The sequence below is a fragment of the Peromyscus californicus genome, unplaced genomic scaffold, assembly GCF_007827085.1.
Source record: "Peromyscus californicus insignis strain IS unplaced genomic scaffold, ASM782708v3 Scaffold_3__1_contigs__length_106647218, whole genome shotgun sequence".
Classification (NCBI taxonomy): domain Eukaryota; kingdom Metazoa; phylum Chordata; class Mammalia; order Rodentia; family Cricetidae; genus Peromyscus; species Peromyscus californicus.
In genome coordinates this window covers 57,897,170-57,915,205 of record NW_026294551.1, presented here as the reverse complement: position 1 = coordinate 57,915,205, position 18,036 = coordinate 57,897,170, and the positions used below count along the sequence as shown (strand labels likewise).

The following is an 18,036-nucleotide window of genomic DNA, read 5'->3' as shown; positions in this document are numbered from 1 at the left end:
CAGCAACTCAGAGGAACAAGAGAAAAACAGAGAGATGGAAAGTCTACCTGCTCTTCCCTCTGGACCACCCTCCTCCAGCATCTCAACCAATGCCATACCCTGATGTTGCAGCTGCCTGCTTTCTAGGCATCTCCTCCAGACTTGAGCTGTTCTCAGGGGAGCAGCTCATTGCCTGGCGGCTCACTGCACTGATTTACTAAGTTTATTGGTATCTGAGCCTTGGACTCTCAGGTATCTGATTCTTTTACACTCAAAGTAAATCTTGGAGAATCTACCTGAGAGCTGCCAGACATGAAGGTCTAATAATAACTGGATAAACATATGTCTGTGGCAATGGTTCTCAACCTTCCTAATGCTGTGAACCTTTAATGTAGTGGTGGCAATCCCCAACCATAAAGTTTTCATTGCTACTTCATAACTGTAATTTTGTTACTGTTATGAATTGTAATGTAAATCTCTGTGTTTTCTGATGGTCTTAGGCAACCCCTGTGGAAGGGTCCTATGACCCCCAAAGGGGTCGTAACCCACAGATTGAGAACCCTTGGTCTACAGGATGTGTGCATATGCACATGCATGTGTGTTCCATTCGGAATGCCATTCTGTCTCCTGCTTGAGGATCAAGATGTGAGCTCTCTGTTCCTGCTGCTGCCATACCTTTGCTCCACCATCACGAACTCTAACCCTCGGAAACCATAAGCCCTAAATTAAATGCTTTCTTTTATGTAAAATGCCTTGGATATGGTGTTTTGTCGCAGCACTAAAAAAGTAACTAAGACAGACATGGAAGTAACACCATAAGAAGAGGACAGAGTGAGCAGTGGTACTCACATGGGCAGAAGAGGACAGAGTGAGCAGTGGTACTCACATGGGCAGAAGAGGACAGAGTGAGCAGTGGTACTCACATGGGCAGAAGAGGACAGAGTGAGCAGTGGTACTCACATGGGCAGAAGAGGACAGAGTGAGCAGTGGTACTCACATGGGCAGAAGAGGACAGTGTGAGCAGTGGTACTCACATGGGCAGAAGAGGACAGAGTGAGCAGTGGTACTCACATGGGAAGAAGAGGACAGAGTGAGCAGTGGTACTCACATGGGAAGAAGAGGACAGTGTGAGCAGTGGTACTCACATGGGCAGAAGAGGACAGTGTGAGCAGTGGTACTCACATGGGCAGAGAATGTTGAGAGCATTTTTTGGAATCAGGCTTCATAAGAAAACATAACCAATGAATTGGGAAAGGAATAGGAGGCTGCCCTGGGCTGCAAGGAGATATTCTTTTCTAGGCTTAAGGAAAATCTAATCATATTTGTGAGCAAAAGAAAAGAAGTGAGGTAGAGTGGGAAAAAGGCAAAACTGGGGGTGGTGGTCTGTCTAGAGGAAGACTGTCCCAGGAAGGGCAGAGACCAGAGAGGTGGGGATAAGACAGGAAACATCAGAGGCCAGTTCACCAATTGATCCTGCCTGGGTTCTTGACAATGCCAACAAAGTATTGTTATTTACAGCATATACTGAGACTATGGCAGAATTACTTTGCTTCTAAATACCAAGCAAGGATTAGGAGCAGCAAAGGGAGGTGGAGATGAACCAAAGTGGCTAGGGAAAAGTCTCATTGTTCTATCTTTATGAAGCTTTTCTATAATTAAAAGAAATAACCAAGGCTATATAGCAAGTTCCATACCAGCTTGGGCTATAGGGTGAGACCCTGCCTCAAAAAAGAGAGAGAAAGGGGGGAGAGGGAAGGAGGGAAGGAGGGAGGAAGGAAGGGAGAGAGACAACTGGCAAGAAAAGCCCAGTTACCTCCTCCATGAGACTCTTGGAGACCAAGGAGACCCTTCTTCATTTTTCTACTGATGACAACTATGAAAACTGTACCAAAGTTTTAACCATAGAAAGACACAAACAAAGCCCCTGTATTTATTGGTATGTATGGGTAACGTATGCATATGTGGGCAGGTGTGCACACAGGGGCACCAGAGGAGGACATTTTCCCTACTGGTCTCTGTCTTAGTCTCTTGAGAAGGGGGTCATTCACTGCACCTGGAACTCACAGGTCTGTGGCTAGGAAGGAGTCTAGTAAACCCCAGAAATCCTGTCTCAGGCCCCATCCACCCCAGCACTAGTTACCAGAGTGTACAGCCGCACCCATTTCTCCACATGCATGCACAGCAGGTACTTAGGGACCGAGCCGTCCCCCAGCTCCACAGTTAGTGTGTTCTTTTCCCCTTTTAGATTTTATGTGTTTTATCTGGAGTTTTCCATGTTTAAGAGACCACCTACCTTTTGGTGATTAAATTTAAAAGATATGTACCCATTGATCAGATTGATTATTATCGATTGATGACAACTTTCAGTCTTAATCCTTAATATTTTATGTTCACATTTGAGATTGTTTAAACTTTCTCATGGAGAAAAAAAAATAAATCCAGGCAGCAGCTAGAACTGCAAAATAGTTCCCTGCTGCTGACCCTTGGGCAACTTCTATTAAGTGGGCTGGGTGATACAGCAGGGATGGCTGTACTGTGGCAATGCATTTTTTCACTTTGAGACAGGGTCTCACCCTGCAGCCCTGGCTGGCCCACAGCTCACTATGTAGACCAGCCTCTGCCTTCCGAGATCTGGAATTAAAGTATGCACCACCACACCTGGTTGGCCAGTCTGTAAGCTGTGAGTTATGATCTTTGACCCACTGCTCAATCCATTTTGAGATTTGGTTAATATTAGCCTCTAGCTCTTTTGGTTTATTACTGGGCAGCTGGTGCACAATTTCTTCTTTGTAAGATGCTATGGCTTCTTCATAAAGAACTTGAAAAATCTCACATGGAATGTTGTCTTGTAGTTTCTTCTCCTTATAACCCCTTGTTTCAAGTCTTTTGTACAATATACTATTATCTGTTCTCCACACAAACACTATATGAAACCAGTGTTCAGGAAAGGAATCAAAACCATGGTAACCAACAGTAATGCTGCCTTTTCTCATTGGCTTCTCTAACTCATCAGCAACTCTATCTTGCTCTAAGATGGGACAACCATAATCTTCATCATAGTCATCATATAACTGCCCTTCTCAAGCTAAATCACCCACATTGATGTACTTCAGTTCTGACCTTGACACAATTTCTTTGCCTAGTGTGATTTTTTGCAGCCCTTGGTATAGCAGCGATCAGGATGTTCACAAGTTTCATAGTTGGACTGGCTGGTTTTGTGTCAACTTGACACAAGCTAAAGTCATCAGAAGAAGGAGCCTCAGTTAAGGAAATGCCTCCATGAGATCCAGCTGTAAGGCATTTTCTCATTTAGTGATCAATGGGAGAGGGCCCAGCCCATCGTGGGTGGTGCCATCCCCGGGCTGTTGTGAGCAAGTCAGGGGAGGCAAGCCAGTAAGCAGCTCCCCTCCATGGTCTCAGCATCAGCTCCTGCTTCCAGGGTCCTGCCTTGTTTGAGTTCCTGTCATGACTTCCTTCAGTGATGAACAGCGATGTGGAAATATAAACCAAATAAACCCTTTTCTTCCCAACTTGCTTTTTGGTCATGGTGTTTCACTGCACCAATAGAAACTCTAACTAGGACAAATTGGTACCAGCTTAGTGGGGTATTACTGTGACAGACCTGACCATGTTTTGGGGAGGATTGTGAAAGGACTTTGTAACTTTGGACTAGAAAAGTCATTGAGTGTCAAGACCTCAGTGGGATGTTCTGTGAGAATTTGAAGACAAGAATGTTAAGAGCAGTACAGAAGGTGGAGGCCTGGCTTACAAAGTTTCAGAGGGAAGTTTAAAGACTCTATCAGGCCCATTTGTTATTTTGAATTAAGATCCTGTGGTTCTGGTTAGCTGGGGCTGAAGAATGAACTGTGATTAACAAGACACCAGTACTACTGCTGTGAAACCTTAATGGTACTGGGACAACTGATGCTGGAGCTAAGAAATTAGTGGAGATTAAGAAGAGACCAGAATCACTGAGGTGGAATCTTCTGGGAAGTGTTTCCTGAGAGCACAGAGAAGCTGTGTTCCAGAGGCAGCCAAGGTTGTACCTTGTGCTAGCAGCTGGACTCAGTAATGTGTAAGCATCACCCAGGTGGTACTGGTTTTGAAGGCATGAAGGGGTCATGGAGGCTTGGCACTATGAGAGGCCAGGAGAGGCCATTGGTGAAGGTGCAGCCTCAGTGGCAGTTGAAGGCCCAGGAGTGAAGGGGTCACGCAGAGAAATTGAGACTTGACACTATGAAGAGAGCCTATGAGAGGCTATTGGTGAAAATGCAGCAGAAAGACCCCAGCATTTTGGAGGTGCCAGTACCACGGGATGACCGCCAAGAGCAGCAGCAGTGGTGGAGTGGAGCCAGCCAGAGCCTAGAAGACACGCTGTGTGTGCTGCAGACGGTGGAGCTGGAGAAGTGACCCAAGCCCTTTGGAGGAGTCCAGATCATGAGTGGATCCCAGCCATTGGACAGTTGGAACTGTGTTTTGCTTTGATTTGATTATGACTGTGCCCCGATTTTTCCCTTTTGAAGTAACGATGTATTTTACTGGAGCCCACGGTTGAGAGACTTTGAATTTTAAAAGACTTTGGAAAATGACTAAAATTTTAATGTGTTTAAATTTGTAAAGATTGTGAGACTTTTAAAGATATTTAAGATCTTGGGGATGAATAAGAAAGGAAGGGCTGTGGCTTAATAGAGATGTGTTTGTGTGTCAAGTTGACAGTCGTATTGGCTGAAGTGTAAGCCAAACAACTCCTTCCTCCCTAGCTTGCATTTTGTTATTTGGTCACGGTGTTTCTTCACAGCAATAGAAACCCTAACTAAGACAATAGTCCTCTTTCATTAACAACAACTTGGCTCCTGTGCCCTTTCAATTTTATTTTTTAATACCTACTATGAAGAATAGGCCCGGCACACGAAAATACAGCCAACATAGATGTGCATATTGCCACCTTCCCTCTCTTCCTTAGCCCTTAGGTTGTCCCACCTGGCTTTGTACTCACTTCCAGAGTACAGCCTGTCTTAGAGTAACCATGCTTACTGGACATATGCTAGACTCATGTCCTCCAGTAAGTTTATAAGCCCTCATCCCATGTTTGTGTTTTGTTCAGTAACAAATACTGCGCCCGTAGCATGCCCTACACCAATACAGAGAGGCTGATCAGACTAAAGGAAGATGGAGTAAAGATGTTAAAAGAGCCTGGAGATGAAACCCAGCAAATGACTGACCAGGCAAGGCAAGCAATGATCAACATCAATTCCTCATAGCCCTTCCTTATAGGAGGCTACTAAAAAAAAAAATCTAATGTCACAATCAGTCGACTTGTGAGGATCTGTATGGAAGGACCAGACACAAATGGCTAAGAGCGCCATTCTGAAAATCAGAAACTTACTAAGCAAAAGGAAGAGGAGCAGGAGGAGGGAGAAGAGAAAGAACAAGAGGGGAGGGGAAGGAGGCAGAGGAAGAGGAGAATTAGGAGGAGAGAGAGGAGGATAAAGGGAAAGGAAGAAGTGGAAAAGGAGGAGGAAGGGAGGAGGAGAAGGAAGAAGAAAAGGAGGCAGTAAGATTAATACTAGCAAAAGCAGCAGCAGATTGTTCAAATCACCAAATTACATTAAATATGAAGAAGGGATGTCTAGAATATCTCATACAGTCCTTGTGGGCAGATGTCAGCCTCCCATAGTCCTCTATTCTTCCTATGAAAGTGAAGGTTCTCATGAGAATGTGGTGCCTATTAGTATCTTCAGAAGAGACAATAGTGCTTGTATCACCAAATGTCTTGATTTAGGGATCCAGGGTGGGGATGCTACAGGAGAGAAGCTCTTACAGACCCTGCCTCTTACAGACCAGCTGGGGGACGGGTGTGGCTGCTTTGTGCCTACCTCCTCCTGCATCCCACACTCCAGCAGCATCGTTACACACGCCTCTATAGGGAAGGCAATCTCACGGCCACTGATCATGAGGTGCTCCTCCAGGGGCTTCCCAAAGGAAGGTTTCTCCACCCAGGCCTCTGGGGAGGGGTGAGCAAGAAAGGGGACAGTTAGTAGCTTCCCAAGGCCACCCATGCCAGACTCTTTCTCCCCTTGTCCAGATTCTACACAGAGTACCAAAGAGGGCCCAGATGAGCATTCATTTTTGTGGCTTAGTGGGAAACGGAAAGGCATGGCGAGGACTGTACGGGGCATCACCGGGGTCACTGGTGAACACCAGCTCAGGGAGGTAAACTGGCTCTTCTAAACATGAGTGTTCCCAGGGGAGCACGGGTGGGGAGCTGGCCTCATCCAGGAAGGCAAGCAGGCTCCCCACCCTCTGGGCTCTGAGGGCGGTTTGCACTTACCCTGCTGCGCTTTGATCTGAGGCAACACGGCCTGCAGCAGTGTCAAGGACTTCCTGTGGTACTCAGCTTGCACTTCTATGAGCTGAGAAAACACAAGAGCAAACCTTATACTTTGCCAAACGGCTTCTACGGGGGTGGGGGGGTGGGGGGCTCTGTTCTGTCTGAGGACACTCACTCATGGAGGAAGCAGGCAGGACCGCCCTCAGTGTCCTCCAGGGACAACAGGTTTCAGTCAGTATGGCAAAGGAGTCACTCCAGGTGGAAATTTGGGAGGCAGAGAATCAGGAAGGAGTAGGGGAACCTGCCTGAGCTGGAGCCTGGCTTAGAGAGCTTGCTTCAGTAGATCACCTGATGTCACCCGGCAGCATCCTCAGAGCTAAAGGTGTGACAGTCGGTGAATGTAAACGGAAAACCCATGCTAAGGTCCATTTGCCCGTGAGAGAGACACAAGTCAGAACAGCCTGCGTGCATATTAATTTCTGTGATCAGTTGAACACGTAAGTTGGTCAGAACGCAGGTGGCGCTACTCCTTCAGATATGCTGGGGTGAAATGGCTTTGACCATAGTCCCAGGAGCTCAGGAACAAGCTCCTTCAAGGTGTGCTCCTTGCCATCCTATTCCATTAAAGAATCAACTGCAAGGTTGCTTAGGGCCAAGGAAAATCAGTGAGCGGGAGTGTGACTTCATTTATTTTCTGGCCATCCATCTCTCCAAAACTAAATAAAGGCCTGCCATGGAGTGTAAACAGGGACAGCACTCGTGTGGGAACTCGAGGGCTGAGAACCTAGCATGTGAAGGTCAGGGAAGCAGCCTGACACAGCCTGGGTGCCGGTGATTTTCCTTGGCCTCAGTGGCTCCAGATTAAGAATTTTGTATGTCAAACCAACGGAACGCATCTGAAAATATACTACCGTGGTGGCTTGAATGAGAAACGGTCCCCATAGTCTCTGGCATTTGAGCACCTGGTCCCTGGATGGTGATGCTGTTCGCGGGAGTGGGGTTCAGGTCTTGCTTGAGGAAATATGTCACCGGGGGCAGGCTCAGAGAGTAAAAAGCCTTGCCTGCTTCCAGTTTGCTGTCTCTGCTTCCTGTTTGTGTTTGAGGATGTGAGCACGCAGCTTCCTTCTTGGGCTTCCCTCCATGCCTGCCTGCTGCCAAGCTTGCTCTCCATCATGGACTCTCATTTGTCTAGTACCGTAAGTCCCAAATAAACCCTTCCTTCTCAGAGCTGTTTGGGGGCATGGTACTTGACCACAGCAACAGAAAATTAATCAATATAACTACTCAACTACTGCTTTGAACCAGACATTCCGCATTGGAAGTGATACTTACCAGTTCTTTTGTAGGTGCGTGCACTGGTTGGAGGGGGAGGGCTGCAAAAGTCTGTACCCCTAATAACGTGGGGAAAGTGCCGCAGCCCATAGCTACTTACCCACTGAGCACTTTAAACTTCTCAGACCTGTCTGACTGCCTGCTACTCTCTCTGACTCACTTCTGTTCTTATCCCATCGTTTCCTTGGTCATGAAATAAAAGCTCATAGGTTTTAGCTTTATTTTCAATTTTTGGAACAGGTACATTTAATTCTTTTTTCATATTGTAGGATTTCTCTGTCAATACTTTTCTGTTATTTCTTTATTTGGCCTTATGTTTACTCTGGCAAGGAGCCAGGGTCCAAATTATCTGGACTGGATGATTGAAGCTAAGAGACTGGGATCCTGTCTCTAGACTCTCAATCTGCTTTCACTGAGAAGAGGCAGCCACCGGGCCACAGCAATCACTGCTTATCTCTCTGCCTTGAGCTTGGCAAAAAATCTTCAATAGAAACATAAATGCCTTTGTAAGGAACTGAATAGTTTCCTATTCTTCTCAAATCCTGTGTTGTCACAAATCTAGATTTCCCAGCATGGGTCCTCCTGACTTTCTGGGTTGGGTGACTCTGCTGTAGGGAGCTGCCTGTGCATCTGAGGAGGCTTAGCATTTTCCTCTGTGTCTACCATTGACACAGTGCCACAACCCTCCTGAGCTGGGGCAACTAGAGGCATCTGCCCACTTCCAAAGTCCTCCAAGAAAGGAGGGAAAGTCACTCTTGGTTGAGAATCCCTGCTACGAGTTAACTAAGCTGTGCTAATCCTCAGGGACATGGTTCTGTTTTAAGCTCAGATTTGGGAACAAATCCACACATGGAGGGCAGAATTTACCTAGAGACTGAAGCAGTAAAGTGTCGTCTCCCACCCCATACCTCTTCCCATGATGCTTTCATTCAACCAGAAGGCCCTTGTTTTTATGTCTACCTTCCTTTGCTGTCCCCACCACAACACTTACAGACTTTCTGCAGTCTTGCCTTTGTGGACCCTTACCGTTTGAAAGTAGTTTGCATAGTCAATTTCTTTGGCCACAAAACTGTACATGTCAGCAGAGAGCTGGTCCTGTGCAAGGGAAAATATATAAGTAAGGTTAAAAAAAAAAAAGAATAATGGGAGAGGGTGGCTAACACTTGTCACAGACAGCATGGGAGGAAGGGACTTAAACTCTGCTGTACCTGATTTTCAACAGTATGTGGCCTGTCACATGCTCTTCCCATGGGGCTTCCAGCCTCCCAACCATGGTTCTAGAAATGAGTGACTTGGAAAGTCTACCATGAGAGAAGTTTACTCAGAGCTTTAAGTTCTGGGCTAGCAAATCCGAGCTGGTGTGCCAGAGTGGTGTGCAAATGAGCTCTCCACACCTCTGCAGCTCCCAGCTTCACTGGAAGCAATTCCAAGCACACAGTGGCTGTCCTCCCTCTGCCAAGTCTTCCCCGGGGTTACTTGACCTTCCTGCTCACCTTCACCCTCAAGCTAACTGGATGACCATGAGCACGTGGGGAAGCGACAGAAATGCAGTGATTTTTCAGAAAACCTGGACAGACAAGTGCACAGTGGCAAAGGAGTACTGATTCAAAACTTAGCCAATTCTGACCTTATCCTGTGCTGCACAAAAATTTAATAGAGTTAAAAGTTCTTAACCATTAGGCTGTCCGTGGACTGCAGTGGCAATCGCCTAATGCTGCCCTGGAATCTGGAACATTTTATTCTGGGCAGAATGGGTTTCAGTGCCAGAGAGACAGCCACAACATGCACAACAATTTTTTTTTTTTGATCAGCATACACTGTTGCTAACAGCATCTTGAGGCTGTCACTCCTCTGTCCTTGTGTGTGGGAGCCATGTGCTATCCAGAGGCCATGACCCCGAGACGAGGCACTTACTGAGAAGAGCCTGCACCCTGGAGTGAGACAGGCAGAGCAGTAACCCAAAAGCCAACATGGATGCTCAACAAACAGAAGAGAGTAGCCCCACACTTCAGGAAGAGTTGGCCCTGGGAGACCTTAGGCAGTTGGCAGTGCCCTTGGCCTCTCCAGCTGCCCACTGAACTGGCTCTCCTTGAGAAAAAAGGAGGGGAGGCATGGTCAGCTCCCTTTCCAGGATCCTTAAGTTCTTGTGCATAAGGCAAGAGAACCAAGTCACAGAGATAGAGGAGGAAACCTGTCCTCTGGGGACCTCCTTAGGACCTCTCACCTGGGTTTAAATGGATTAGACCAGCCTGAGCTTGGTCCATAAGCAATGAATGAAGAAAGGGGAAAATGAATTAACTTTCATTCATAAATGCATAAGTGCCAAGCTTTATGTTACATAGAATTCTCACCAGACTCTTTTAGGTCAGTTGCCCCAACCCCTGGAAAATTGTCTGTTGTAGGATATTATTTGAAGATGTGTTACATTTGTTTATGCTGCGGAATATTTGTCTAATGATGCAAAGATGTGTTGCATTCCGTTTATGTTGCATTTGTTTAACTCTGTGAAGCTGTGTTATTGTGCCTGTCTAAAACACCTGATTGGTCTAATAAAGAGCTGAACAGCCAACAGCAGGGCAGGAGAAAGGAGAGGTGTGGCTGCCAGCCAGAAAGAATACATAGAAGGAGAAAAAGAAGGCAAGAGAGATAGAGTGAGCAGAGAAGGGGTCAGCCACCCAGACACACAGCCAGACATGGGATAGGAAGGAAAGAAAAGATATAGAGAAATAGAGAAAGGTAAAAGCCCAGAGGCAAAAAGTAGATGGGATAATTTAAGAAAAGCTGGCTAAAAATAAGCCAAGCTAAAGCTGGGCGTTCATAAGAAAGAAAGACTCTGTGTGACTTATTTAAGAGCTGGGTGGTGGGCCCCCAAAGAGCTAAGAGCCAAAAGAGTAAAAACAACTAACTACAATTCTCCTCAAATCTTCTTTCATCTGAGTTAGGGTAAGCAGACATAGACTGTAGCTTTATGGTGTTTGAACTCAAGGCCTTACATGTGGTAGGGAAACACTTCACCCCTGAGCTATATCCACAGTTCCTTAGACAAGAATTCAGTTTCTAATTTGGGATCAGCATGTTACAGAGTCCAAGGACCTTTTCTTTCTGTTGATGATTATCTCAGAACGCTCAGCTTGGTAGAGGCTTGAATATTAATTGCTAAATGAACAAACAACAACATGAAGTCCCACAGCAGGCAAATTTCCCAAAGAATAAAACAGGTCCAACATCATTTCTCTCTCTTTCCTCAGAGCAGCCCTCTGCAGGCTGCCAAGTGCCAAAAGTTTAAGAGGAGACCTCATCTGGAGTCTACCAGACCTCATCTGGAGTCTACCACAAATGTCATCCCTGCAACAGCTCTCGGCAGGAGACATCCAGCACAAGTGTGAGAGATGCTTCACAAAGGCAAAGGCCAGAGGGAAATGATCCATGATCTGGCCAACAGCTGAGAGGAAGGCAGCCAAAGGACTGACTGCTGCATCTCATTCATCTTCATATTCAATGTCTCAGCTTCTCAGACAACCACACACACACACACACACACACAAAAAAAAAAAAAGAAAAGAAAAAGAAAAGAAAAAGAAAAACAACAACAACAAAACCCCAGGATGTTCTCCCAAGAAGGCAAAAGAATTTTTTTCTGTTTTTTACATGTATGGTTAGATACATGTGCCATTAAATCTAGCAATACAGTTTCTGAACATGCTAGACTATAAATAAGAAAAAAGGTAAAAACTGTACATCAATGGTCTACTTACCTAAATCATCCACAAAGGGGAAAAAAAAAAGACTCTCCTCATTCATCAATATAGCTATTGGTCTTGGTTGTCAACTTGAGTATATCAGCAATGTCTAAGACTAGTGAATGACATCTGTGTGTCTTGTGGGTGTTTCCATGGAGGACAGACATGTGGGAGAGTGACTGAGGAAGACACCCTCAAATTAGGCAGCACCAGCCAATGGGGGTGGACCAGATATAAAAGTCTGAGGGAAAAACATGGTGTGAGGCCCCTGCCTATGCTTCTCCCAGAGCAAATGCTTCCACTCCTGCTGCATTCTCTGCCCCCATCAGACCCCAGCTTCAATGGCATTTCTCAACACCAGTGACTCTTGAGTAATCTTTCAGGTTTCCAGTGCTAGAATGGGACCGCCAAGGCACCCAGCTTCTTGGATCGAGCTGGCTGCTTAATGTGGTGTCATCCATGTGGCACTGGTTTTGTGGGATTACAGGATGCAAGAATGAGTGGATCATAGAGGCTTGCACCAAGGTTCCAGAAAGGCACGGAGGTCATGCGGTATGCACCAGGGTCAGATGCCCTATATGGAACTCCAAATGGAGCCATGTATGGAGCTGTGATGATAAAGTCTCCATTTCAGTAGAGACTCCTGGATATCAAAGGTTCCGGAAATGTGGGATGTTTGCTATAGGCACTGAGTGCAGTTGTCCAAAGATGAAGGTCACATGTGCCACAGGGAACAGAACTGGAGGGATGAAGCTACCTAGACTCCTCGGAGGTCAGACAATGCTACCATAAGTCCCAGGTGCCCAGACATGGTGGCAGAGAGTATGGCGTCTGACCTGCTGGGGTTTGTCTTGGTTTGGTTAGGTCTCCTGTTGTGCCCCCTTTCCTCCATTTTGTAATGAGAATGTTTAATCTCTGCCACTATATACTGGACGCATGTAACCTGTCCTTTGATTTTCAAGTGTTCACAGTTGAGGGACTACCTTGAATCTCAGGAGCCCACACTTTTGAATGATGTTGGCACTCTAAGCCAATGAGGATTTTTGAAGTTGGACTGAATATATTGTGCATTATGAGATGAGCATGAGCCTTGGGGACTGGGGCAGAATGCTCTGTTTTGAATATGAAATGTCCTCATAGACTTTGTGTCTGAATGCTTGATCCCCACCTAATGGCACTGTTTGGGAGACTGTACAGAACCTTTAGGACATGGGGCCTAACTGGGAGTAGTGGGTCACTAAGAGGTAGGATTTGAGGTTTATGGTCTAGTGTCACTTCCAGTATGTTCTGTCCAGACATAAGGAAGGGAGCCATGGAACCACCTGACATAATGCATCCCTGTCATGATGGACTGTGTCCCCTTAAACAATGAGTGAAAAGAAATCATTCCTCCCTTAAGAGGCTCCGTCAAGCATTTTGTTGTAGTGGTGAAAGGAGTAGTAACATATGACCAATTGAGTGTAATGTGTTTCTAAAATTGTGTTTTCTGCCTTACAATACACGGGAGAATACAAAATAAATAACCAGATTCCAACAGGTGGAGGGTACTGTAAGCACCTAAGTCTGTTTGCCTTGGATCTATTCTATCCACTTACACCTTCTCATATGGGTGCTTGGCTAAATAAAAAACAAACAAAACAAAACAGGTCAGACAGCTGTGTAGATCCCTGATATACAGATCAGTGATTTCACTTCTATTTTCTCACTAGCATAATATCTAATAAGTATCTGGACCCATCTCCTAATTATAATCCTCTATGACAAAGTCTTCAGTTGACTTAGTAATTTTCACTTATAATTATTTATAGTTCATCTTAGAACATTTGAAAGATAATAATGATTCTGAACATCAGAACCTAGCATACTAACGGCTACACTGAAAGGTCAGTCTCCTGCAAGAAGGAGTTCATAAATGTTTTGCTTCCCATGATCATTTTATTCAATCACCATCAAATACATGAGAGATATTCAAGTAATATATTATTAGTTTATATTTTTATAGGGGTTAACTTCTAGATTTATTGTGTTTATCAATTCCATTTATTGCTCACTGTCAATTCCTCGATATGTGTGATGAAGGGCAATGGTCTGTGGTCCTATGACAAATGTTGGTTTGGCTTATCTTCTTTATTTTTATTTTTGAGTATATGACTCTGAGCTTTGAATTTCACTAGGAATTTTCAGGTTTTTATTCGCCTCTCAGGTGTGATGACTAGGCTTGGGGGATGCTATGGGCTATTTTCTTTTTTTCTAAGGTTGATTAGCTCACAAGGTGTGTGTGTGTGTGTGTGTGTGTGTGTGTGTGTGTGTGTGTGTGTGTGTGTGGAGGCTTGCCTCAAAATCATGAGTTCTTGAGTTCAGATCATTAGTGCTCATATAAATGCCAGGTGGGCCTGAGGCCTGCCTGTAACCCCAGTGTTCTGGAGGAGGAGGAGGAGAAAAAGGACCCCTAGAACAAGCCTGCTAGCTATACAAGATCAATTTGTGAGCTCTGGGTTCAAGTGATAGATGTTGCCTCAATACATATGGTAGAGAATGATCAAGGGAGACACCTGACTCCAGCCTTTGGCCTCCACATACATTCACACATAAATACGTATGTGGTACACTCATGCACACACACACACACACACACACACAAACATACACATACCCTACATATACACAAGAAAAAATAAATAGATTATTTTTAAATTTTCCCTTTAGGGTTCAGCAAGAGTGGGTGTGTATAAGAGAAGTTAATGAGAGGGTAAAATATATTACCTACGTGTATGAAATTGTCAAAGAATAAGTTAAAAAATTTAATTCTCTTCATTTTTTTGTATAAGGTACATAGGAAACATAAGTGAATTTTAGACTTAAGTATACAGAAACATTTCAGAATTTGAAAAAAAAATCCAGTATTAAAAACACTGAGTATTAAGCATTTTTATGCAGATTACTCAATATATACTGAGAGAAAATGAAAGAAAAGTATAAAGGTAAGATTTAAAGCAATAATGGATGAGATTTCCCCTAATTATCAAATTACCAAACAATTTCCCCAAATTATCGAATACCAATCCATAGATCCAGGAAAAGCAGAGAACACCATGCTGAACAAAAACACAAAAAAATTACACATGGACACACAATGTTAAAACTGTAGCAGATAAAAAATAAAGACAAAATCTTAGGGAAAGTGAGGTGGGGAAAAGGAATTACAGCTAAATTTAACTCAAAACACATGCAAGCTAACACATGAGCATGGAATATTTAAAATACTAAGAGAAATACATTAAAACACCGACCTTGAATCCCATACTCAGAGAAATTATCCTTCAAAAGTAAAGGACAAATGAAGACTTGGCCAGACAAAGAAATATTGAAGGACTGTGTTGCCCCAGACACGCCAAGGAAGAAATAAATGTTAGAGAAGATTCTACAGAGAAAGAATGTGACAAAGGTCAGCTGTCCCAAGCCCCCCAAAGGAAGAGCGCTGGAGAAGAAATAACCGAATGAAGGTGTGCCTTCATGCAATGTAGAATGTCAGCCTCATGTGATTTTCAACACCCCTCCGAGGGCATTTCCAGAGAGGTTTAACTCAGGAGGGAAGATGTGTTCTGAATGTGGGTGACACCATCCCATGGGCTGGGGCTCGTGACTGAATAAAAAGGGAAAAGAGAGCCGGGCGGTGGTGGCGCACGCCTTTAATCCCAGCACTCGGGAGGCAGAGCCAGGCGGATCTCTGTGAGTTCGAGGCCAGCCTGGTCTACGGCGCGAGATCCAGGAAAGGCGCAAAGCTACACAGAGAAACCCTGTCTCGAAAAACCAAAAAAAAAAAAAAAAAAAAAAAAAAAAAAGGGAAAAGAGAGAAAGCCAAGAGGGTGTCACCTCTCTTGAACTCTCCCTGTATCCCAAGCGCTACACGAGCAATGGTCCCATGTGCCTCGACTACAAGGAACAATCGTACCCTCCAACTATCAACCCCAGGAAACTCCTTTCTTCAAGTTGCTTCTCTCATGAATTTTGTCACCACAGTGAGAAAATTAACTGATACTGAAATTAAGATAAAAACTTCTTTCTTATTAAGTGGTCTCATGGGTGACAGTTCACAGAAACTAATATTAGCAACAATGTATTCACGGTTAGGAGTATTTATTACTAAAGACACTTTGGATACAAATATGAAGACCTGGGTTCTATCCATGGAACCTATTCTATAGATTTGTCCTCTGGCCTCCACCTGTGTGCCATAGTGTGCATGTACACTAGAACTTACATATAATAAATACATATATACATAAATGAAATAAGAGGGCAAAAAAATTGAATTCTAGAGAAGCCACTAAAAAAAGTAAAAATGGGAGGGTATTATTATTTTAAAGGAGAGAATCAAAATCAGATATTTATTCAATTAAAACTAGAAATGAAATAAAATAATTATGGAAGAGAAACACAGGAACAAGAGAAACACAGAAATCAGAAACACATGGTAGATATGAAATGTGCTATCAATAATCACTATGAACAGCTATCCACTGAAGGACAGAGATTGTGAGAACAGTATCAAAAAGCAAAGCCCAATCAACTCTATCTTGGGTATGAGATGCCTCTTTAATTTTTTATATGGATTTATTTTTATTTTATGTGGATGAGTGTTTTGGCTGCCATGCATGTATATGCATGTGCGGTGCCTCAGGAGGTCAGAAGAGGGCATCTGATCACCTGGAACTGGAGTTACAGATGGTAGGGAGCTGCTAATAGGGTGCTAGGAGCCAAACCTGGTTCACTTGCAAGAATGATAAATACTCTTAACCACGGAGCCTACCAGTTTTCAAACCCAGAAGAAACCTACTTTAGCAATGCATATATAGATTAAAGGCAAATGAAAGCCAGGCATGGGGCCACGTGCTTCCAATCCTAGCACTTCGGTGGCTGAAGAAAGGAAAAAAGAAGCTGCAGCTGCTGAGGGATACAGGATGAGATCTTATCTCACTCTCCTCCCCTACAGAAGAAAAAGGATGTCAAAAAGACACACTGTGCCAAGACTAACCGAAAGAAACAGTCAGTTGCTACACTGTTACTGCAGATGAAACTGACTTTAGAGTAAGGAAAGCTATTGGGGTAGGAGGGGTAGGCAGGAACTCCATTAGAGGGGTGTCAATCCTCCAGAAGACATAATAATCTTCAGTGTAAACAGAACATGGAAATACACTCATCAATAGCTTAGAGAACTCCAAAGGGAAACTCCGTGACAGCAGAAACTGTAGCAGCTTCAGGCAGTAGGTCAGCACAGGAATCACCAGCGGCACAGGTGGGCCACACCCTCAATTCCAGCAAACGCACACCATCCACAGACGCACCCTCAACTCCAGCAAACGCACACCATCCACAGACGCACCCTCAACTCCAGCAAACGCACACCATCCACAGACACTCATGCAGTCTGGACCAAGAGGGACCACATTCTCGGCCATCAAACATACTCAGCAAATAAAAAAGACCACAGTAGAATTAAATGAGAAACTGGTATCAGGCAGAACCTAGGCCCAAACACTTGGGGGACTGAATAACACATTTATAATTAATAACCCAATCAAACCCTGGGGCCTTTTCGTGCCTGTTCTATGCTGCATGTAGGCTTCACACCTCTTTTGTGAAGTGGTAGCTGAGAAGAATCTAGTGTAACATGACTTAGAAAGTCTCTGTGAAGCACAGGACTTACCAGTGAAGCGGGTAAGATTCCTATTTGTCAGGTAGCCAACCAATGAACCAGACACCCACACAGGTGGAAATGGAGGAGATGCAACTGTGTTTCTCTCTCAGGAGACGATGTGTCTACTAGAAACAGCCCGCCACCTGAGCTCAGAGCACGTCTCCCACAGAGCAAGGATATAGTCGCCATCCCAAAGCTCTGAGTGTCCCACCACACAATGATCTCTACAGAAGACATTCTTCTTCCTCATTCTTTATTGTACATGAAAGTGTGTGCTGAATGTGCACAATCATATCCCTGCCTTCTAAAAACCAAATAGCCAACAGTATGTTTTGATTAATATCAAATGAAGACAGATGGGGAAATACCAGGCCTGTGAAAACACGTGCTTTCTTTGGCTCACAGTTATAGTCCCGATTTTACCCACACCACTTCACCAGAACAGCAACATGAAAGTCCGTGTTCAATCGCGGGGTTCTAATGTTTCCCATTTATCATTATAGAAACAAGGATAACTTTATAACCACTTGTATATAGTTGTATATATATATATATATATATATAACTTTATAACCACTATTACATGTAGGAGAAATTATCATTACCTACAGAAAAATTACTTAAAAACTAGATATTTTTCCTTTTAAATCAAGTGTCTTGATTAGTCATTTTTAATTAAGAATTGAAAATGTGCAAAAGATTTGAATGGATTCATCAAAAAAAAATGAACACATTTGTCCAAATCCACTCCAAGTGCAACCCAAGAGTGAGCCTTAACGTAAACTGGTGCAGGCTGAGTGAGGGGACCCCACCGCTGTCCGCAGCTGGCTGACAGTGGAGAGAGTCATATGCAGGCCGTGGGAATTATCTTCCTACTCTGCTTCATTCTGCCCTGACATTAAAGGTCCTCTCAAAATAGAATTAAAGTGTTTACTGCTTTAAAAACCCATTTCAAA

The 18,036-nt window shown here is 44.2% G+C and overlaps 1 protein-coding gene and 1 pseudogene across 5 annotated transcripts in view; both read right to left on the bottom strand.

Moving 5' to 3' along the window:
* The window catches only part of Arhgap44 (Rho GTPase activating protein 44), a 174,120-nt gene that overhangs the window by 32,383 nt on the left and 123,701 nt on the right, over positions 1-18,036 (bottom strand). For all 5 annotated transcript variants that reach the window (XM_052756922.1, XM_052756924.1, XM_052756925.1 and 2 more), the window contains exons 8-10: positions 8,669-8,737; positions 6,311-6,392; positions 5,856-5,983 (exon numbers count right to left, since the gene is read on the bottom strand). In XM_052756922.1, the coding sequence (XP_052612882.1) occupies positions 5,856-5,983; positions 6,311-6,392; positions 8,669-8,737 (279 nt within the window). The remainder of the gene's footprint in view (positions 1-5,855; positions 5,984-6,310; positions 6,393-8,668; positions 8,738-18,036) is intronic.
* Positions 83-5,020, bottom strand: LOC128121439 (adenylate kinase isoenzyme 6-like; annotated as a pseudogene).